This window comes from Lactuca virosa, chromosome 5 (genome assembly GCF_052849685.1).
Source record: "Lactuca virosa cultivar CGN04683 chromosome 5, Lactuca_virosa_CGN04683_v6, whole genome shotgun sequence".
Classification (NCBI taxonomy): domain Eukaryota; kingdom Viridiplantae; phylum Streptophyta; class Magnoliopsida; order Asterales; family Asteraceae; genus Lactuca; species Lactuca virosa.
Genome location: NC_136430.1, coordinates 431,690,919 through 431,714,138, shown reverse-complemented (window position 1 = coordinate 431,714,138; position 23,220 = coordinate 431,690,919). Strand labels below are relative to the sequence as shown.

At 37.2% G+C, this 23,220-nt stretch overlaps 1 protein-coding gene across 1 annotated transcript; it reads left to right on the top strand.

Moving 5' to 3' along the window:
- The first annotated feature begins 6,094 nt into the window (after positions 1-6,094).
- Positions 6,095-8,980, top strand: LOC145113296 (internal alternative NAD(P)H-ubiquinone oxidoreductase A1, mitochondrial-like). Its single transcript, XM_079049406.1, has 8 exons — positions 6,095-6,773; positions 6,987-7,200; positions 7,283-7,443; positions 7,523-7,588; positions 7,684-7,847; positions 7,971-8,085; positions 8,243-8,422; positions 8,611-8,980. The coding sequence occupies exons 1-8, from the start codon at positions 6,342-6,344 to the stop codon at positions 8,761-8,763; spliced, it is 1,485 nt and encodes a 494-aa protein (XP_078905532.1). The 5' UTR covers positions 6,095-6,341; the 3' UTR covers positions 8,764-8,980.
- The last annotated feature ends 14,240 nt before the right edge of the window (positions 8,981-23,220 follow it).

Below are 23,220 nucleotides of genomic sequence, written 5' to 3'. Positions count from 1 at the left end.
GACTTCGAGTGGAGAACAAATGTGCGTCGATGGGAGGGTGTGGAGCGACGATGGACCGACGACAGTGGTGCCGAACTGTCGATGGTTGGTGTGTCGATTTAGGGCAAACTATGAGGAGAGATGTGTTGACGAGAGGCAAGATGACTTTTCACTCTAGAGTTTGAACATTGCTATGAAAATTCATCTCAGCATTTTCCTCCGTATAGAAAATAGAAAAAGGAAAATTGATTTCTTTAATTGTGAAACAACGCAAATGGAAAAGACAGAATAATTTTAGGTCACCCATACCTGAGAAGGGTAGTATAGTAAATATGTATTGATAAAAGGGTTTTGATTAGTTGTGGATGAGTGCACACGAAACTTAAATAAGGACTAATCAAATGTAATGAGTTTTTGGAAAATTATGAAAACTCGTAGTCATTTTAATTTCAAAAAGAAAAAATATTAATTAAAAATATTTTAATCTTCATTAATTGAAAATCATAGCTACTGACTATTGTTTTAGGTTCACTAATTGTTTTTCATTTTGTAATTCAGTGACCACTATTGACCACTATTGAGTGGTCACAGTTTATCCGAATAGCATTCAAGTGGTTTTCAAATAACAAAGAGTAATTAGTGACAACTATTTTTTGTCACTAGTAATTAGTGACAACTATTTTTTGTCACTAGCGCTCTAACACAGTGACCATTATTTTTAGTCACTATTAGTTATTATGATACGAAAGAAAAGTATTTTAATTTTATTAATGGTTTAGTGACCGATTTAATGACGACCACATAGAATTGGTAATTAAATTTGTAGGATTACCAAAATTCTGTGACAACTTAATATCTGGTGACTAAATGATGTTTTTAGTGACCAAATTTTTGGTCGTCACTAAAAATTAGTCACTAATAAGGACTTTTCTTGTAGTGTAATTCTCGCTCCACACCACTTTTAATTTAATTAATAATTGATATGAAGGGTATTGATATGTCATAAGGATGAAATATCTAATCTTATATGCCATAAAAAAAATACGGATAACACCCCTTCATCTCATTTTCCATTTCCCAGGTCATGTTCAGTCACATTCTATGTGTGTATTTACTAGTACCAATCTGATATTGTTTCTTCAAAGTTTCTTAGTTTAGCATCTAGTGGTGGAGTCAGGGTCAAAGTAAACGGATAACATAAAAAAACCGCGTATTGTTCAACTTTTCATCTATCTGTGAGGTGAGTCTTCTCACTGTATCCATGGGTGGAAGGCACAAATGTCGGCCAATTATTGTGTTATTTAGGATGACAGATGTTATGTGGCTTATATGAGTTTGTATGATGTGTTGAAATAAACCTCAGGGCGGAGCCCATTATCGTATGTTCGGGTTAAAATAGATCACATGGCGGGGCCCACTATTGTATGATTGGGCTGAAAGATACCCCAGGATGGGGTCCATATGTGTTGATCAGATTGAAATACACCCTAGGGCGAGGCCTCATGGTTGGGCCCATATATGTATATTGGGTTGGAATATACTCCAGTGTTAAACCCAATGGTATGATTGATATGTGATACTTTGGAGAACTCACTAAGTTTTGTGCTTACAGTTTATGTTTATGGTTTCAGGTACTTCCGGTTCTAAAGGAAAGGATCCAACGTGATGACACATCATCTTCCCCTCATGACTTCTACATTTTGAATAATTGTACTCTGATAGTTTGGATATTATATTTGGCGATGGTTTTTGAAACAAATAATGAATGAAATTGATAGTCTTTGAATGAAAAAATTTATCACTGTTTTTGGGTTGTTACAGTTTTCAGTACAAAATGTATATAAAATAATATTAAATGACTAAAATAAATTATTTGGTAAAAAGTAATGTTAAAATGAAAAATTATAAACATAAAAGATGCATATTTTGACAAATTAAGACGTACATCAGAATGCATTTAAAAAAAATGTTTTTGAAAATGAATAAACAAGGTAAAAAAACTCATTTCCATTTCACTTCTTAATACAACCAAACAATAAAAATGATTCTCAAAAATATTTCTCTAATGGATTCTCAGTTCTACCAAACAGTGGAGTTAATTCTCTTTCTCCGGCTTAATTATCTTTCTCTGCATTTCCATTCTCTGCTGCAATTTTATTTCTCTGTACCAAAGTGTCAAAGCATTCGGTTATAAATGCATCTCTTCCACCTTGTTCTCCTACCATGTCTCCAAACAAGTAGCAACACAAACAATATTACTTCTTCTTTTTAATGCTATACTCTAACCATCGAAATTCAGTAAACTATCCGACGACAAAACATCTTAGCTTCTTACCAAATAAAATAAATTCAAAATTATGCCCCTTTGGTTGACAAGGTCATTTAATCAAATATTCCATCCAATTCATCCCTTTGATGAGGATTATAAGTTGTAATCTTTGGCCTATCCCCTGTGTCCAAAGGAAGATCATTCAAATCAAAAGATTGTGTCACTTTTGGTTTTGAGTAGGTTCATTAGATTGTGGTTCTTGTGGTTTTGGAGTAGGTTCATTAGATTATGGTTGTTATGGTTTTTGGCGTAGGTTGATTAGGTTGTGGAACTTGTGTACTTCCATCGACCCTATTTTTTTTGGAAGTTCCTTAACCATTGTTGTCTCCAACATCTAATTGTCTTTTAAAAAATTTGTTAATAGCAACCTACAATCAAAATATATCAATTATAAACTTGATTTCAAGTTTCAACAACAAATAACAACTTACAATCAAATTATCAAAATATATCATCTATAAACTTGATATCAAGTTTCAAACAACAAATAGCAACCTACAACCAAATTATCAAAATATATCAACTATAAACTTGATTTCATGACTCAAGTTTCAAGAAGACAACAAATAGCAACCTACAATCAAAAATTGAAAATATATCAACTATAAACTTGATTTCAAGTTTCAACAACAAATAATCACTAACTATTAACCCTAAGTCCCTAATCTAACAAATTTAATTGGTAATTTTTAATTTCTCAACACAATGCCAAAAAATTAAATTTGAATTGACCTAACAATAAACAATAGGATTGAGTTTTTTTGTACTTACTTGTTTCATTGTGCACTTTGATCATTGATCACTCAGCACCAGAGAATTTGGCCAGAATAAACCCATGCCAATAGCAATTCACCGACAAAATAGAAGGAAGGAAGGTAACGAGCAACGTTAGTCGTAGGGGACATCTGTCGATTGCTTTTTTGATTTTTTTACCGATTTTGCAATATTTGGACTAATTTTTTGTTTCATTAAACTCTTTTGTGTATTGGGCACTTGGCCACTTGGGCTTAACAAGTTTGGACAACTTATTGTGCTAGTTTGTATTTGCATTTACAATTTAGAAATTACCTAAAAAAAATTTATGATAACCCAAATTTTTTTTATGGGGTATCACCGCAAACATAGAACACAATTTTCTGAAAAAATTTATACTATTGAAAAAAAGTTTGAGTGGGCTTCCCGGGCTACCCGACTCTACATTGGATCCGCCTATGAATTGGTTAATGTTGTTTTAATTTTACATTACAAATCTTCATGCTCAATATCATTATATAAGAACGATTTTTATAAGCTATTAAAAGAGATTTTGGCTTTGGGTTGACAAGTCTTAAGGTACACATAAATAAAATATAAGTTTGTGACATATATAGATAAGAAACTACGTCCTATGTACACAATTAGTCGATGTTGTTATAATTATACTCTACAAATCCTTATGCTTAATTCATTATATAAGAACAATAAGCTATTAAATGTTAAAGAGGTTTTGGGTTTGGGTTGACACAAAATCTATGTTTACATCGTAACTACAAGATAATAACCAATCTGGAAAGAAAACGATAATGTTTGATATCAACTTATTATACTTGTAAACACAATGTTTTTGTGTAGAAGAAGAGGATGCTATTAACTTACCAATTCGAAAACAATGAATCCATATAAGGTCCTATGAAATTTTATATTCGTAATCGAAGGGAAGAAGACAATGATTCCTTTATTGGCAGCGGCGAAGACGATATGCATTCTTGTTGGCGACAATGAAACCCAAGAAGCCCACGTGTCAACAGTGGCGAATCTAAGATTCAAACTCACGTGTGTCCCATTATAAAATAAATGAGTCGAAAATTTTGGTTATGAGTCGGTTTGTCGATATACTTTGATCAAGGTGTTTGTTATTCATCATTTTGTTGTTGGTATCATGATCATACAATAAAGAGCTTCTTTCACCTTTTTATGTAAATTTTTAGCATCATGCCAAAAATAATAAAATAAATAATTACAAATCTATATAAATCATCAAAAACAAATACACATACACTATCAATATATATCTGTAATATAAATACAACATCTAATTTAAACAAATAATATATATAAAAAATCACTTAAAAAAAGTATAATAAAACAAGAAGAGTGCCTTTTTTTTGTTTCATTTAAGCTTTATTACGTTATATATGTCGGAAGTATTATTTAGTACAATTTTAGTGAAGTAAATTAAAATGATAATTACATCTGTTCATTATAGAAAGCAATAAGAGACATGTGATGCCTGACATATGATCACAAAAGCAATGATAGGTTTAGACTTGACTATGACTTTTCTAGTTTGTAGGTAGACTATGCTTTTTTTTTTCCTTTAATTGCTTTACAGTCCATATCGACCATATCCACTGCTACAAGAAATTTAACCTTAAGTCCTAAAAGAAAGAAAAGAAAGACTTACCCAAATAAAAATTGAATAGAGGAGAAGCAACGCATGTTTGTGGTTGCAGTGTCGGCGATAGATGGTCCAGTCCGATCGGATGAAGGTGGGGATGGTATCCGGTACGAGTGGCGAAGAGCAGGTGAGAGACGACCAGTAGTCTAAAACTATGACCCCAAGACATGTTGAAGACAACCTGCGGTCACTGGAGATCGAGACAGTCGGAGTCGTTATTGTCGGCGACACGAAAAAATCAGCGGCGGCCGGAAGGCGGCAATTCGGTTTTTGGAAGACAAAGGGCACTCGAAAATCATAATTTTTTAGGTTTTTGTTTTCCACTTTACTATTTTTCTACCCTTTACAGTTTATAGATCGATCTGAGCTTGCAATATTCTTTCTTATTATATATTTGAAAAATATTTTGTTTGCTTAACAAACTCCTAAATTTCTGCTCTTGAATTTTTTTGTAAGTTTTAAAGATTAATAAGAAATTGCGATTGACAAATGTGATAAATCAAATCAAAATATTGTATTATTTATTCTTTTGTGTTACTGTATCCAAGGATGTCCGGACTTTTTCCCAACTGATGTCCCATGGAATTTATCGTTATATCTTGTAAATAAAATTTGAGATTTAGGGGTGTCCATGGACACCCTTTATAACACTATACACTCGCCCCTGCGTGTCAATATTGGTAATCAATTTGAAGAATACTGATTTTTTTATTATTATTTATTTATTTATTATTATTATTATTTTTTTGTAATCAATTTGAGGAACAATGATGTAGAGGTACCCACTACCCACCAGAGAAATGCTGGTGAAAACGTTCTTTTAGGACATTTTTCTTGTTGGTACATCCCCTCCAAGAAAAACTAAAACAAAGTGCATACTTTGTCTTTGTAATTAGGAAACAGATAAATCTATTTTTTGAGAGGATCTTCGTGAATATATTCTTAATAGTTAATACAATATTAATCCAAAAGTCTTCGAGTCCAAAAAAATATAAGGTGCATAACATGTGGTGACCAAGTGACCAAATTAAAGATGAAACACTTTTCATCTTCAACCTTTATTCTCTTCATTAATTATACAAAACAAAATTCATAAAACTCAAAGAACACATATGCAAACGTGATGAATTTATAAATTAAAATCCAAACTATTGTTAAAATCTATCTCTAACATTAGTCAAAATATAACACAAGAATGCAAAGGCGAATTGGCTATTTGCTGTTTCTGTGATGTCTTTTGATTCGATTATAGAATATAGAATTCCTAAAAAATAATATTCAAACTTGTTTCGTTTTGCCCAAACAAAGTATTTTTCTTTTCCTTTTTATATTAAATTTTACCATTGAATTTTCGATTAGAAATTCAATCACAGTTCAACCGAGTCGCTCCCACGTGTTGCCAAATACGTCGTTCTCCGGGCGTCGGCGCTTTCAACCTCCGCTGCCATCTGCAAATCTTGCCACCTGCTTGGCCATAATTCTTCCTTTATCCCTTTTGTCCCACCTTTGGCTAACAATACTTCACTTCACAATCACTAGGATTCAGTATTTTCAACCCTTCAATCATCGGAAAAAAAGAAAACGATAACTCCAGTGATGTATTGGTTCAAGAACCTGATACGATTGTCCTCCCCGGTCAAACACCATTCCACCGCCAAATTCACACCCACTCTATTCTCTCTGCAACATCTCCACCACTTCGCCACCGCTGGCGATGCGGTTGCTCCTCCGGTATCTGGGCTTGGGCCCACCAAGAAAACCGAAAAGCCAAGAGTGGTGGTTCTGGGTTCCGGTTGGGCAGGGTGTAGGCTGATGAAAGGGATCGACACCAGCATATACGACGTCGTCTGCGTTTCCCCTAGGAACCATATGGTTTTTACTCCTTTATTGGCTTCTACCTGTGTCGGCACTCTCGAGTTCCGGTCTGTTGCTGAGCCGATCGGCAGGATTCAACCGGCGATTTCTACCGAACCCGGTTCATATTTCTTCCTAGCTAATTGCAAAGGACTTGATTCCAAGAATCACGAGGTATGCTTTCATGTTTTCAATTCAAGACTCTTGAATGTTGAAAAAGTTGGAATCTTTGACCAATTCAAATATGCCGAAAACCATTTTTTCGATCTGGGATTCTTCAAATTGGAGTAAATTATGCATCGAAATGCTTTTCGACTTTGCTATTGAAACACAATCATCAGGTTTTTAACCAATTGATTATCTGATTTTGATAATGTGATGCTACAGGTGCATTGCCAAACTATAACAGACGGATTACGAACTCTCGAACCATGGGATTTCAAGATTTCGTACGACAAATTAATCATAGCTTCTGGAGCTGAAGCTTCAACTTTTGGAATCAATGGTGTCAAAGAACACGCCATTTTCCTTCGCGAGGTGCACCATGCTCAAGAAATCCGCAGAAAGCTGCTTCTCAACTTAATGATCTCCGATGTTCCTGGTATCTATCTTCCACAAATTCTCACATTCATATTTAATTTTGTAGTGGTTTAAACTCTGAAGGGATTATGGTTTTGCCACAGGTGTTTCCGATGAAGAAAAGCGAAGACTTCTGCATTGTGTTGTTGTTGGAGGTGGTCCTACTGGAGTAGAATTCAGTGGTGAACTCAGTGATTTCATCATGAAAGATGTTCATCAAAGATATTCTCATGTGAAAGATTACATTAACGTTACCTTGATCGAGGTGAGACTTACCCGTTTCAAGATTCTTTCTCTATGTAAAATTAGGAACGAATCTTGAACAATTTTGTGAGATTTTGTAGGCCAACGATATCTTATCTTCATTTGATGATCGCCTTCGGGTATATGCTACTAAACAATTGACCAAGGTAAAAGAAACAAAAACTAGAATACTTTTATAATAAACAAATAAATGGAAGTACATTGCTATTTCTTGCATTTAACGCGTATCAAAATGTTATAGTCGGGAGTTCGGCTTGTTCGTGGAACAGTGAAGGATGTTCAACCTAAGAAGATAGTTTTGAGTGATGGAACTAATGTTCCTTACGGGTTGTTGGTGTGGTCCACGGGTGTTGGCCCCTCGTCTTTTGTTCAAAAAATGGATCTTCCAAAAGCTCCGGGTGGAAGGTAATAAATGTTTGTTTAGATTTCGGATGAATTTTTGTTGTCTTATATATATATATATATATATATATATATATATATATATATATATATATATATATATATATTCTTTTAAATATTTTGTAGGATTGGGATTGATGAGTGGTTAAGGGTACCATCTATGCCGGATGTATATGCGATTGGGGATTGTAGTGGGTACCTCGAGAGTACCGGCAAATCGACTCTTCCGGCTTTAGCCCAAGTAATTTTTTTTTCTATCAAGTGTTGTCTGGATAAATGATGTCTGAAATGTATTTAAAAAAAGTTATAGTTCCCTGACTTTCTCTATTCAATCGTTTTTTTAAAAGTTAATATTATTATTTTTTTTTTAAATTTCCATTGGTGTGAGTATGGGTTAGGTGGCGGAGAGGGAGGGGAAGTACTTGGCGGAACTTCTAAACAAGATCGGTAAAGCGGGGGGTGGACATGCTAATGGTGTTGGCGATATAGAACTCGGAGCTCCGTTTGTTTATAAGCATTTGGGAAGCATGGCTACTGTTGGAAGTTATAAGGCTCTAGTTGATCTGAGGCAAAGCAAGGTAACACTAGTAAAAAAAATTACTTGGTTGCATTTGTTTACATAGGAACGACTGGACCGGATGAAACTGAACAAACTGACAAGAGATCGAGAACAGTGTCTGTCCCACCTTTTTGGGTGGCAAGACAAAAAGTTTATAGTCAGAGAGTCACAGTAACAGTACATCATGTGATGAAATCTTTATTGTAGGAAGCGAAAGGGTTGTCGATTGCGGGATTCGCTAGTTGGTTCATATGGCGTTCGGCTTATCTGACGCGTGTGGTGAGCTGGAGGAATAGATTTTATGTGGCAATAAACTGGCTAACGACCTTTGTGTTTGGTCGTGATATAAGCCGAATATAAGCTACACCACAATCGGTACATTTAAGTTTTTTCTCATCTTTTTGTTTGTAATCATTCTTTACAAAGATGAAAAGGATGCATAAACATACGGATGTAACACATTGAAAGATCCGTTAAAAATACGTATGAATTTTTGTACAAAGATGAAAAGGATGCATAAACATACGGATGTAACACATTAAAAGATCCGTTAAAAATAGGTATGAATTTTGAATCATATCGTCTAAACCAAAATCTACGTCTGCAATCCTCATCATATAATAACATCTCTATTACTTGAACTCTCAACATTGCAGTATCTTTGTATTGTTGCCTTGTGGCAATGAATTTTAATGATTAAACATCATGTCTTTGAAGCCTCAAAGAGAAAACAACCAATAAATCACGGTGATCCACTACCGAAATCGCCACCTAATCCTCACTAAACATATACTTTCTTTTAAACATATACTTGCTTTTAGCCTCAAATCGCACAACAAACATATTCCCTAATTAGAATGATACCATACCACCAATGTTTATAAACTAAATGGATTTACTTGGTGAACTACGACATATGTGCTTCATTTTGAAGCTTATAAAATATATTTACATTTTATTTACCAAAGAAAGATCCTTCTTGAGATACAATTCTTTATGTTGGGATGAAGGAATGATACAATTCTTTGTGTTGGGATCACAGATTGATAAACCATGTAAAACACAATTAAAAGTTACAACACAATTGATAAACCATGTAAAACACAATTCTCGAGATACAATTCTTTATCATCTGAACTTGCTGTTGCACCACAACTATCCAGTCGTCGTTGCAGTGTTGAAGTCAAAGGGAAAATCGGATTCCATAACTCAACAATCTCTTATTTTGAGGGTGGTCAACCAATTTGCTGTCATCCAAGCTACGTAACCCCATCTCTCTAGCATAAGCTATGTAACCCCATCTCTCTAGTATTCTATTCCAATATTGGAACTTGGAAGACTTGTTGAAGCAATACATAACATCATAGAAAAACTTTTCAATGGTTATTGTCTTGGTAAATATGTTTGTTTGATTCTTTGATATTTCATCTGAGAATCATAGTGAGAATCATACGAAGAAATAAATCTTTAAGTCATTAGTTCTGAATATCAACCAACACTTAGGTATGGGGCTTGGCGGCTTGGCGCCCACTCGCCAAGGCGGTAGCATGAGCAAAACACCACCCCTAGCATGTGCTAAGGGGATGCGCTAAGGAGGAGGCGATGGTAGGTTAACGAGAGGAGAGATGAGAGAGATAGAGAGGCGAAAGAGAAGAGAGAGAAATAGGAGAGGTTGTTAGACGTCATTTATATTTACATAGTCTTTGTATTTTGTTATATAGGGCCCAATGTATAGCAACCCATATGTAGCCCTTATGTTGTGCGTGTATTCTTATATATATTGTTTAATGAAATCAATACCTTTCATGGGAAAATATTGATTATAACATGGTATCAGGCTTTTTCCTCTAGTAACCCTAACCGATCCTCATAACGTGTTTTCTGCATCATCTTCTTTGCTCTTCTGATTTGTCCTTCTTCTTTCTCACCATGCCTCCTAAAGAAGACTCCACCAACTCTATTCCCACTGATAAGATCTATGGCATTACCAACATAAAATCATATGTGCCTCTCATCCTTGACATTGACAGGCTCAGTTATGATTCATGGAAGGAATTATTCAAGACTCACTACCTTGGTTATAACGTTTTCAACCACCTTGAACCGCCTGAAGATTTAGTTAAAGACTCATCATGGGAAACTGTTGACAACGTGGTCAAACAGTGGTTATATGCCACTCTCTCTCAGCCTGTTCTTCAATCGATCATCAAGCGTGGTTCTACAGCTGCTGACATTTGGAGTGCTCTTGAAGAACTGTTTCATGAAAATAAGGAATCTCAAGCCATTGAATTAGAAGATGAATTAAGAAACATGACACTTGGTAACTCTACCATTCTTGAGTACTGTAACAAGATCAAGGCCATCTCCGATCTCCTCTCTAATATCGGTTCCCCTGTTTCTCCCAGAAACCTTGTATCGTATGCTCTCAATGGTTTACCTTCAAAGTATGCTCATATTATTCCTACAATGAGGTGCTCTAAACCCTTCCCCACGTTTTTGGAGATGCGTTCCATGTTGGCCCTTGAGGAACGCACACTATTGAAAGAAGAACAACGTGCTCTTCGAATTTCTCACGACGACACTGTTGGATTTGGTGTCTAAGCCCATAACTATAACTGGTATGTACTTGACCCGATTGTAGCATGGTCCTTTTGGGTTGCCTTCACCAGTGCAATTTCATAGGATGGATTTTGAGAATAAGGTTATTTATGGTTTATTAATATATTACAAGTATAATATATTAATATGAAATTATTTAATTAGTATTGATCAAGAATTAATTTTGTGATCAAAAGAGACCATTAAATATATGGGGATTGATTATGTAAATCAATCATTCTTGTAGTGTGGGCTAATGATCTATGATTATGGGCTAAACTAATCTATGGATAGTCCATGGAGGTTAAACCCATGGAGCATGAGAATGTGGAAAGTCATGGGTTATTAGGGTTTACCAAGTGTAACCCTAGCATGTCCAACACTATAAATAGAACCCTCCATAGACCAAAATCGGTTGCCTCTTCTCTTTGAGATAAATATATTATTCTCTTAAATCATCCTCTTGCATATTGGTGTTTGTGAACCATTAGAGGCATCACACTTGAGGTTCTCAAGCTTTCAAAGGTCAAGAACTACTAGTCCTTCAAAAGGCATGCCATCTAACTAGATGTTTTATTCATTTGGCAATTTGTATGCTAGTTAGGACAATGCTTTGGAAAAATTGAAAATATGCATGTATAATAGAGAAAACATAGATCCAAAGCATTTAGGGTTGCATGTGCACCATAGGAGTGTTATAGTGCTAAAAACCCAACAATGGTATCAGAGCCTAGGATTGTTTTCTATTATATTTGATGCTTACTAGTTTTTCAAAGCTGAAAAAGTCGAAATTTTGGCCTCTGACTGGTGAACTCGCCGAGTACATGAACAGACTCGACGAGTCCACTCAGTAACAGAGCAACTCGCCGAGTCCAGTTCATGTACTCGACGAGGTGGAGGCTCTATTTGCTGAATTTCGAGTTTTTTGGCCTGGTTTGGATTGAGAACACTACCACAAACTATTTTGGATCATTGGAAATGTTTTTATGATATGATAGTGCTTGTACTCATCCAACCTCTAGATAATTGTCAAAGTTTTAAAATAATTGTTGTTTTTATATGATTGGTTTCAAATTGTTGACTAGAAATTATCTTGATTATGAGTTTAGTTAGATAATAGATTATGTGATAATTTTGTTGTTAGAAAAAATGATCTAAATGAATTTTAATGACCTCCATAACTTGTCCTCAAGTTATGGAAAATGAAGGATCTCATACATTAAAATCCTATTAAACTCATAAGTTATGAATGTGAAGAGTTTTGACAAGTTTCAAAACTTACCCTCAAGTTTTGGAATTTGAAAAGTCACACTAATGAAACTTTAATTCCAAACCCTAGAGTTTTAAAAGTTAAAATTAAACTCTTATACTTTATAATATTATAAGTTTAATAATATATATGTATAAGATAAAGTCGGTCTTACCATTAGTAGGCCTCATTCACGAAGTCGATCTATAAGGGGGGTATAAGGTTACTGCTTATAAAATGGTAGTTTAATGGGTGTCCACTCTCACCCACCGCTTCCTTGACTAGTGGAGGGTTGTTAGCCGAACGGGTAGGATAGGACATTAATTCTCCCTCATTAAAAGTATAATGATAAAAATATAAACTAACTAAACTTTTATTAAAATTCTCAATCTTAGTTACTTTAGGAAAAATGTGAAATGGTGCTAATCAATGAAATTGCACTTTGCACTTTGTTAAGTCGTTAGTGGAGTGTGTGTGGTTAACCGACACACTAATCTGGGACTGACAATATGTGGCAAAGGGTAACTTGGTGTTAATCATAGATCAATGGAGCGTGTGTGGTTAACCGGCACATTGATTAGGTAATTTGTAACATTGGGTGTACCAAGCTAATTTGCATGGTTATTCACTCATTGTTTGTGATCCTCGGCATCCCAGTCACAAACTTGAAGGGCACAATCGAGATATAAACATGCCATTGAAAAAGTTCAATGAATCTCAAAGATCTAGGAATTTCAAATCCAATTAAAACTTAATAATCTATTTCGTTTTTCATGGTGGAAATTGGTAAATCGTCATTTACCTACCTTCAAATATTTTACAACTGGATTACGACATCCCTCTTCGTAATTGTAGAATATTGTGTTGGGTACTAGCCTTAATATTTCATATTGGGTGTAATATTAAGGATTATCATCTAATCTAAACTTTGTTCTTCTTCTTTTACAGATGTCTATCCCAAACAATGCTTCCAACCCAATCCCTTCAGGCTCTTTCTCCTCATGAACCTATGTGGGAGGGTCATTTTCGATGGCTCGAACTTCAATGAATGGATTCGAAACATCAGGATGGCTATTCGTTATGAGGACAAAGAATATGTCCTGGATAAAAGCTCAAAGAGATTGATGTCACCACTGCTACTCATGAACAAATCGATGAACACACTACTCATGAGAGGGACGCGACAAAGGTGTCGTGTCTAATGATTGCAACCATGACTGCTGAGCTGCAGAAGTACTATGAGGACTACTAGCCCTATGAAATGTATCATTATTTGATGGAAAGATACCATTAAAGTGCTCGACAGGAGAGGCATGCGATCATTGCCTCCATGATCACAACCCAAATGAAGGATGGTGAACCCATCACGACCCACTTGCAGAAGATGCAGAGATTCGTGGACCGCTTGCTTAAATTGAATGTCAATTTTGATGAAGAGTTGGCCATAGATATTATTCTACACTCTTTACCTTCTTGTTATGATCAGTTTCGTATGACTTATCATATGAACAAGGAGGAGGTTACTCTTAGCAAGCTTGAAGGCCTTTTAAGAACTGCAGAAAGCAATCTGAAAGGCAAGTCGGTTGTGTCTACTCCTACTACTACTTCTTCCCCTGTTCTGGCAATCGGACATGGAAAGGGAAAGAAGAGGAAGACTCCTTATAAGAGCCACAAGGGAAAGTCTCTTGATGGATCCTCATCAAGTGGCACCAAAGCTGGTTCTATTAATCCCTCTTCCAATCCGAAGGAAGCAGAGTGCTTCCACTTTCATGATAAAGGGCACTGGAAACGAAGTTGCCCCAAGTACTTGCAGGACATTAAGGATGAGAAGATCAAACCCTCCTTTGCGGGTATTTACACTATTCAATATAATAACACATCACATGCTAATTCTTGGGTCCTTGATACAGGTTGTGGTATTCACATTTGTTCTGATTTGCAGGGACTAAAAATAAGTAGGGATGTGGAGCATGGGAAGATAAACTTAATCATGAGAAATAGGAAAGTGTCGCCTGTGACCAAGATTGGATTTTATTCTTTATTGCTCAGTAATGGTTGAAATTTAGATTTGAATAATTGTTGTTACTCGGCCGATATGGCGATAAATGTTATTTCCTTTCACATTTTGTATAAACAAGGTTTTACCTTTTTCCTTTAATAATGAAAATGGTGGTATTTATGATTATTGTAATGGTGTTTTTTTATTTTGAAGCATTACCTTGCAATGGTATATATGAAACTGTGATGATTGTAGATAACTTAGGAAATAATGTGTTGAATATTGATTCTTCCAAGGATTTGGATAAGGCATGCTTGTGGCATTGTCGTCTTGGACATGTCAACAAGAAGCGCATAGTCCAACTCCAAAAGGATGGAGTTTTGGAGTCATTCGACTTAAAGTCGGATGACACTTGCGAATCTTGTTTACTTGGAAAGATGACCAAGTCACCCTTCACTGGTACTTGTGAAAGGGGTGAAGGTCTGTTGGATCTCATACACACTAATGTGTGTGGACCATTCAGAACCGCCACAAGGGATGCTAACCGCTTCTATGTGACTTTTACTGATGATTATAGTAGATATGGGTATATTTACTTAACCAAGCATAAGTCAGAAACCTTTGAAAAGTTCAAAGAGTTTAAGCAAGAAGTGGAGAATCAATTGGGCAGGAAGATAAAGATGTTGCGATCCGATCGAGGAGGAGAGTATCTTAGTATTGAGTTCCTAGACTATCTTAAGGAATGTGGAATTGTTTCACAATAAACGCCACCTAGGAAACCACAACTTAATGGTGTGGCTGAGAGGCGAAATAGAACTTTGCTAGACATGGTTCGTTCCATGATGAGTCGAGCTTCATTACCTATCTTGTGACATCCCCAAAATCACGGCCAGAAAAGACCGGTTTCATTTATGCTTTTAAAATAATTTCAGAGTAAATCCATTGATTTAAAAGAGTTGCGGAAATTTGTCCCCAAGACAAAACATGATAAAATAAAGTTTATCAAAGCATTTCTTAAAGAAATGTATTTTCATTATATATCAAAACTCGGGATGTCATGTTCCGATACAGACCAAAAGCATAAACAATACAATATAGACCTTACAACAGTTACATATAACTACTGGTCTATAATCCAAAAATATCTTGACAATGTCATCCAACTTATGCTCTCGCGCCACTACCTGTAATACAAAGAAACTGAGTGGGTCAGGCTTGGGAGCCTGGTGAGCATATAGGGTTTTCAACCCACAATAGATAATTATATTTAGTTCATCGACCAACAATAACCCGATTACCCATTCCCGTTATCCTCACTTTATGTCCCTAAAACAACAACTATTACAAGGGACCTAATCTAGGATTTTCATCGGGACAGACATTACTGCAAAGGGGTTTCCTTAACAATAGATGTCCTACAGGCAACCATGAGGGGGATAGAGTACACCGGTGAACACATCGTTCACAACACCTACAGGTTATTATCCTGCTAGCGTTCCACTGGACTGTCTAGAAAGAGTCTGTGGTCGTCATCCATACTCCGCTAGATGACTAGATCAATAACAACATCGAGGCCTCTCATCATTTTATTTTATCACACACCAACTGTCTACCCATGTTATACCAAACATATTAGTAGATAAAATATATACATTTATATACAGCTTAAAACCTGTACAAAACATCCATTCAACAACTAGTTCAAATAAACAAATAATATAAAAACACATAGCACATATTTTATAAAGAATATTTCATATCTATGTGTTAGAAGAAAACGAAAATACACTCACTCGATAAGACGATGATCGGACAGCACCTCGTCTCTTAAAATAATCTTTTCCGATAAAACCGGGATGTTTTTCTTGAAAACCGGGCTTCTTGCGGGCAGAGTTTCGGCTCGGAAACTTCACTTCTCGGGATCTTCGGGGCTTCGGAACTTGCCTTGGGTCTCGGGAATAATACCGGGGCTTCGGGGTATTTCTTGCACGCAAAACGAGGAAAATTGGGGAGAGAAAGAAAGAATTTTGGCAAAAGAAGTCGGCAGCCTCGCATGCCCTTTTATAGCAGCGAGACCTCGGACTACGCTGGACGTACCGAGGCCCTACGCTGGGCGTACTCCGGATAAGGCTTCCACGTGGCGAAGTCTCGGTGGAGGAACGTGGCCTCTTCTGGACCGAGGAAAGCAGCAGGAAAACTCCGTTATAAAATCATAACTTCTTCATCCGACGTCCGTTTTCGTCTGTCTTTTTACCGTTGGAATACTATCGATGAGATCTTCAATTCTCATTTAGAAAGTTTCGGCTAGAAACCACTCGATCTCAAATTCGAGTATTCGGGCTGCATACTGCTAAGCTGAAACTTAGAAAAATCATAACTTCCTCATACGAAGTCAGATTTGGGCATTCTTTTTATGCACGCTCTCGGTTTAACGTATTCTACGACTTTCGTTTAGATTACTAAGGCTAGATATCGCTCTATCTTAAATTCGTATTTAACGTCATACAGTGTCGTGCCGGTTCTGTCGCGAAACTTCGACAGGTCATAACTTCTTCGTTATAACTCGGATTTCGGCATTCTTTATATATTCGGAAACCTCGTCACGACCACTACGTCTTCATGTATCAATATTGGGTTTTTCTAACATTTCATTTTGACGCTTATTCTTAACATTAATTAAATTAAGACACACAATTAAGCACAAAACACACAATTACTCAAATAATACACTTATATTATTTCAAAATGGGTTACAAAGATTAACCTAGACTATCAGATCAGGTGAGATTTGTCACATTCGTATGTTTCCAACGGACAAGCACTAACTCGACCATCTTGCGTCGTAACTTCATAGTCTTTCGGTCAACGATTGCCTTTGGTTCTTCAATTAACCTCTTGTTCTCATCAATTCTCAACTCTGAAAGTGGAATCATGTCGGGAACTTCTCCCGTGAACTTCCTCAAATAACACACATGGAAAGTGTTATGAATTCCATTCAGTTCTTCGTGTAATTCGAGCTTATAAGCTTGGTTCCCAACCCTCTGAAAAACTTTAAACGGTCCAATAAACCTTGGACTTAACATTCCCCTTTTACCAAATCGTATATGTCCCTTCCACGGTGAGACTTTAAGCAAAACCGAATCTCCAACTTCAAAAGTCATCGGTCTTCGCTTGTTGTCAGCATAGCTCTTTTGACGATCCCGAGCTGCTAACATTCTCTCCCTAATTATTTTCAACTTTTCAGCAGTTTGATGGACTATCTCCGGTCCCATAAACTGCTTTTCCCCAGCCTCAAGCCAACAAGACGGCGTACGACATTTTTGTCCGTACATAGCTTGATAAGGTGCCATCTTAATGCTCGAGTGGAAACTATTATTGTAGGAAAATTCTACCAAAGGTAAATGCTCATCCCAGTTACCTTGGAATTCCAAGGTACATGCTCTCAGCATATCTTCAAGCGTTTGTATCGTCCTTTCGCTCTGACCATCAGTCTGTGGATGGTAAGCTGTACTTAAACACAAATTGGTACCCAATGGGTTACAAAGGTTAACCTAGACTATCACATCATTATTAATGCCTTGCCCAGAAACACGGACGTTACATATCTCATTCTGGGGGTATGCTTTAGAGACTGCCGCCCATATCCTTAATCTAGTCCCTACCAAAAAGGTTTCCAAAACACCTCACAAGATGTGGATAGGGACAGTTCCCACATTAGATCACATCAAAGTTTGGGGTTGCGAGGCTTTTGTGAGAAAAGAAACTCACGACAAGCTCGAGCCTCAGAGTGAGCGATGTATTTTCATCGGTTATCCACATAAATCATTTGGATATCTCTTCAACAGACCGAGTGACAATGTTGTCTTCGTTACGAGGAGAGGAGTCCTTCGCGATAGAGAACTCATAGGCCAAGGAAACAGTGGGAGGCAAATTGACCTTGAAGAGCTTCAAGAGTCAAGCGGTGATGGAACCTCAAACGTTAGCAATCAACCTGAGGAGGAAACTCCAATTGATCCAATGGACGAGTCTAGGGATGGAAAAAAAACCCGAACCCGACGGGAAAACCCGAAACCCGAAGATTTCGGGGTGGGGCGGGTCGAGCTTATCGGGTATCGGGTCGTTATCGGGTTTGAAGTTCGGGTTCGGGGTAGGGAGTGGGATATGCATGCCCCGACCCGCCGCGCCCCGAATATATATATATATATATATATATATATATATATATATATATATATATATATATATATATATATATATATATATATATATATATATATATATATATATATATTCAGCCCCTGAAAGACTCAAACCCTAAAATTACGTTACTAGTTACCACTATCCAAATTTCCCTTCTCTTCTAGCCGACATCGAAATTTCCAAATTGAAAAAAATAAAAATATCCTCTCATCCTCTGTGTAAGCTCGTTCCACTTCCATTTCATCGAAGACTTCTATCCCTAATCGTGCAATCGAACCGCATAATCGAAGCCTTCTAGCCTACAACGGACTTCGCAGCCTCGCTAGTCGCTCTTTGCAATCGAAGCAAACCCATTTGGAGAATCTCTAGTCGCTCGTTGCAGTCGAAGGTCACTCGTCCGTCGTCGTATTACGCCAGCTATAACATCGATCGAGTTCTGTTGTACTCACCAGTCACCAGCGCATCAAGGAAGCGGGTAGCCTCCACTCCGGCGCAGCCAACTCCAAGGACTCGGGTATGTTTGTATTTTGTTTACCAGTCATATGAAACGATTTTGTATTTTTGTTATATGTAATTTGTTTTGCTGTTCATTCTGTTGTGTATTTGTGTGATTTGAGAGCTATGAATTTTAATCTGATAATCTCTTTGTTGTTATGTGATCTGTAATTTCTTTTTTCAAGCTCAATGTTGCAGAAAAGCATGTTTGTAAGTTGTATATGTGATCTGTTTAGAACGGTTTTATTGAATATTCACACCTTTTATGCTGAATTGAGTTCTGATTTATGATGAATCTGAGTTCTGAATTGAGTTATGTTGAATATTCACACCTTCAAACTGTTGAATCTGATTTCTGATATCACATTGCTTGTTAATTTTCAGGGGATATGAATTAAAAGAGTCAAAAATCAAGCTGCAACTGCAAGTAGTCAAGAATATTACATTTTATAGTTCAAAACTTCAGATGATTTGGTTTGATTTTGAGTTTGTTTAACATTTTGTAGGAAAGCACTAAAGAAAAGAAATCACAGGACAACAAGTTTGGATGATGTTGCTTGATTGGGAGTTTTTTTAATGTTTAAATGTAATGTAATATTGTGATGAATTTAGTTTTTAATATTTTGTACTTTGGTGACATGGTTGTTTTTTTACAATATTAGACTTTGTTAATTTTTGAGTAAATTACTGAAATAGTCCCTATGGTTTGGTCAAAATTGCGTGTTTGGTCCCTAACGTTTTTTTTTTGCACTCGGACGGTCCTTATATTATGAATTTGTTACGTTTGTGGTCCTTAACATACATAAAAAGACTATATTGCCCTTACTATTTCATTTTTTCAGTTTTTCTATTAATTACTAATTAAAAAATCAATTAATATAATTTTAATAAATTTTGGTCCCACCCTAACCCCCTTTTCTTCTTTCTTCTCACGTGTTCAACCTTTAGAAACCAAAGATCTTTCACTTTTCCATCACCATGCTTTTACTGAAATCCCAAGCACCACCATAGAACTCCGACGAGCATAGAACTCCGACGATTTGCAGCTCAAGCTCCCCCCCCCCGCCTCTCTCATCTAGAGTCAACCCTAAAACCACCGATCTACACCTAAAGTCCCATTCGGAGCTGCTACCACCATCATCTTGCATCCGAACACCACCACCGAAAACCTGAAACCCTAAAGCCACCGGAGACCTGCAACTCTATATTCACCGAAAACCTGCAACTCTAAAGCCACCGGAAATCTCTAATTTCGCTATCCAACACCACCAAAAACCCATCGGAGACTAACATTGAAGCACTCTGAAAACCCCCACAAAAAAACGCACGGTGAAACTGACAAAAAAAACCCACCTGCAGATCCCTCACCTCTGACCCATATCCATTCCCAACTTCTTAGGGATAAGCGATATGGAGATTACTGAGAAAAAGAAAGAGTGAACGAAGGGTTCTAGTGGTTCCAATGGAAGTCCGGTGGTTCCTCTAACAGTCTAGTGGCGGTGGAGCAAAACTCAATGTGTATGATCATCAAAAACAGCCAAGGCGCCGGTGCGGTTGTGGCGGGTGGTGGCTGATGAGGTCTTATTGATTTAATGGTTTAGGGATAAAAAGATTGGAAGGAAGGATGACCACATTCTTTTTCCTGGTTCATCAGTTTTTCAGGTTTATGTTCGCTTTTGTAGCCATATGATTTGGTGCCGGTGGTGGTTACTGAGGTTACTGATCGTGGTTTCTAGAGGTGCTGATCGGCAGATGGACGCCTATTTTGTGGAAGTGTTTTATGGAAGGAAGAAGATGAGTGGGGTCGGTGTTAGGATAGGGTGGTGGGACCCAATGATTTTTTATTATAAATAAATATTTACTAATTATTTAAAATATGAGGAAAAAATATAACAAGGGTAAAATTATCTTTTCATGTTTGTCAGGGACCATAATCGAAACAAAAACAAACTAGAGGGATGGTCCGAGTTCAAAAAAAATGTTAGGGACCAAACCCGTAATTTTAACCAAACCACAGGGATGATTTCAGTAATTTACTCTTAATTTTTATTTTGTTCAATTAGTTTGTTTAGAACTTATTTGGTAGTTTAAGCCTTTGTAAGGTTTTTATTACTTATTGTTCAATTGTAGTTTTTTTTTCCATTTTCGGGTTTTGGGTTCGGGTTTTTGGGTCTATATCGGGTTTCGGGTTCGGGGTCGGGGTCGAGAAAATTTTCTGCCCCGACGGGGCGCCCCGATAAGAAACCCGTCGGGTTTCGGGTCGGGTTCGAGGATGATTTTAAATATCGGGTTCGGGTATGGGATATGCTGCCCCGCCCTGAACCCGTCCCGTTGCCATTTCTAGACGAGTCCTTACCTCTGAGGCATTCCAGTAGAGTTAGAAATACACCTGAGTTTTATGGTTTCCATATTACTACTGAAGGTGATACATTTATCAGTGATAGCACACTGGTAAATTTGGATGAACCTAACAACTACAAGGAAGCCATGACAGGCCCCGGGTCTGCAAAGTGGAATGAGGCTATGGACAGCGAGATTCAGCCATGTATGACAATCAAGTTTGGAACTTGGTTGACAATGTACCAGGTCGTAAGACAGTCAGGTGCAAATGGATCTTCAAGAAGAAGACCGACATGGATGGGAAAGTACACACATATAAAGCGCGAATGGTTGCGAAGGGCTTTACTCAAACTCCGGGAGTTGACTATGACGAGACCTTCTCACCAGTAGCGAAGATTAAATCTATAAGGGTTATGTTGGCCATAGCTGCATTTCATGATTATGAAATATGGAAAATGGATGTCAAAACCGCTTTCCTTAATGGCAAGTTGGTTGAAGATGTTTACACGAGTCAGTCAGAGGGTTTTGTCAATGCAAAGTACCCTAATAGAGTGTGTAAGCTTGAGAAATCCATTTATGGATTGAAACAAGCATCTCGCAGATGGAATCTTTGTTTCGATGAGAACGTAAAAGAGTTTGGATTTTCGAGAAGAGGGGATGAGTCCTGTGTGTATGTCAAAGCTAGTGGGAGTATAGTGAGCTTTCTGGTATTGTATGTAGATGACATACTGCTCATAGGAAACGACATCCCAACCTTGCAGGAGCTCAAGTCATGGCTTGGGAAGTGTTTCGCTATGAAGGACCTCGGAGAAGCTGCTTATATTATAGGGATAAGGATATTGAGAGACAGAAGTAAAAGGCTAATAGGACTTAGTCAAAGTATCTACTTGGACAAGGTGTTGAAACGTTTCAGCATGGAGAACTCCAAGAAAGGTGACTTACCTATCCAAGGCAATGCCAAACTGAGTAAGACTCAGAGTCCGAGTACAGAGGCTGAGATAGCAGAAATGAGTCATATACCATATGCTTGCGCAGTTGGTTCGATCATGTATGCTATGACTTGTACTTACCCTGATGTGGCCTTTGCTTTAAGCATGGTCCGCAGATATCAAGGGAATCCTGGTAAATCTCATTGGACTGCAGTTAAGAACATTCTTAAGTACCTACAGAGGACTAAGGACTGGATCCTTACCCTCGGTGGGAGTGATGACTGGAGAGTAACAGGGTATAGCGACACCAACTTTCAAACCGACAGAGATAATTTCCGCTCTCAGTCGGGCTGGGTGTTTACCCTAAATGGAGGAGCAGTGACATGGAAAAGTTCCAAGCAGGAAACTGTAGCTGATTTAACGTGCGAATCAGAGTACATAGCAGCAAGCGAAGCATCGAAGGAGGCGATATGGTTGAAAAACTTCATCGGAGACCTTGGAGTCATTCCATCCATAAAGGAGCCTATGGAGATTTTCTGCGATAATGAGGGGGCGGTTGCCTTAACCAAGGAACCGAGAGATCATGGTAGATCCAGGCATATCGACAGGAAGTACCACTTCATAAGACATCAAGTAGAAGAAGGGCACATCGTAGTAAAGGGGGTATCGTCAGAGGACAACCCATCGGATCCTCTTACAAAGGGACTGACTAGGGTTAAGCACTTGCAACATGCGAGGGGCATTGGGTTAAAGGACGATATTAGTTTTAGTAATTAGATAAATCGAAACTTGTAATAGCTAAATTGTAATTGACATTTCATGATTAAATAAAAGGAGTTTTATTTATAAGTAAAGTTACTGTCTTGTGCCAATTATTTACTATTGTTTCACTTTGCATGTTTTGACTTCCAGAATAATAAAATTATTATTATTATTATTCAAAATACCCACAGTCGATCATACGTTGGAAGTAAGTATGAAATAAGACTGTCATGAGTTGGATTGTA

Excerpts from the sequence above, each read along its gene's own strand:
- LOC145113296 (XM_079049406.1), top strand. The coding sequence starts at position 6,342 with ATGTATTGGTTCAAGAACCTGATACGATTGTCCTCCCCGGTCAAACAC. Across the intron at positions 7,589-7,683 it reads CTACTAAACAATTGACCAAG|TCGGGAGTTCGGCTTGTTCG; the intron begins GTAAAAGAAACA and ends AAAATGTTATAG. Across the intron at positions 8,086-8,242 it reads CTCTTCCGGCTTTAGCCCAA|GTGGCGGAGAGGGAGGGGAA; the intron begins GTAATTTTTTTT and ends AGTATGGGTTAG.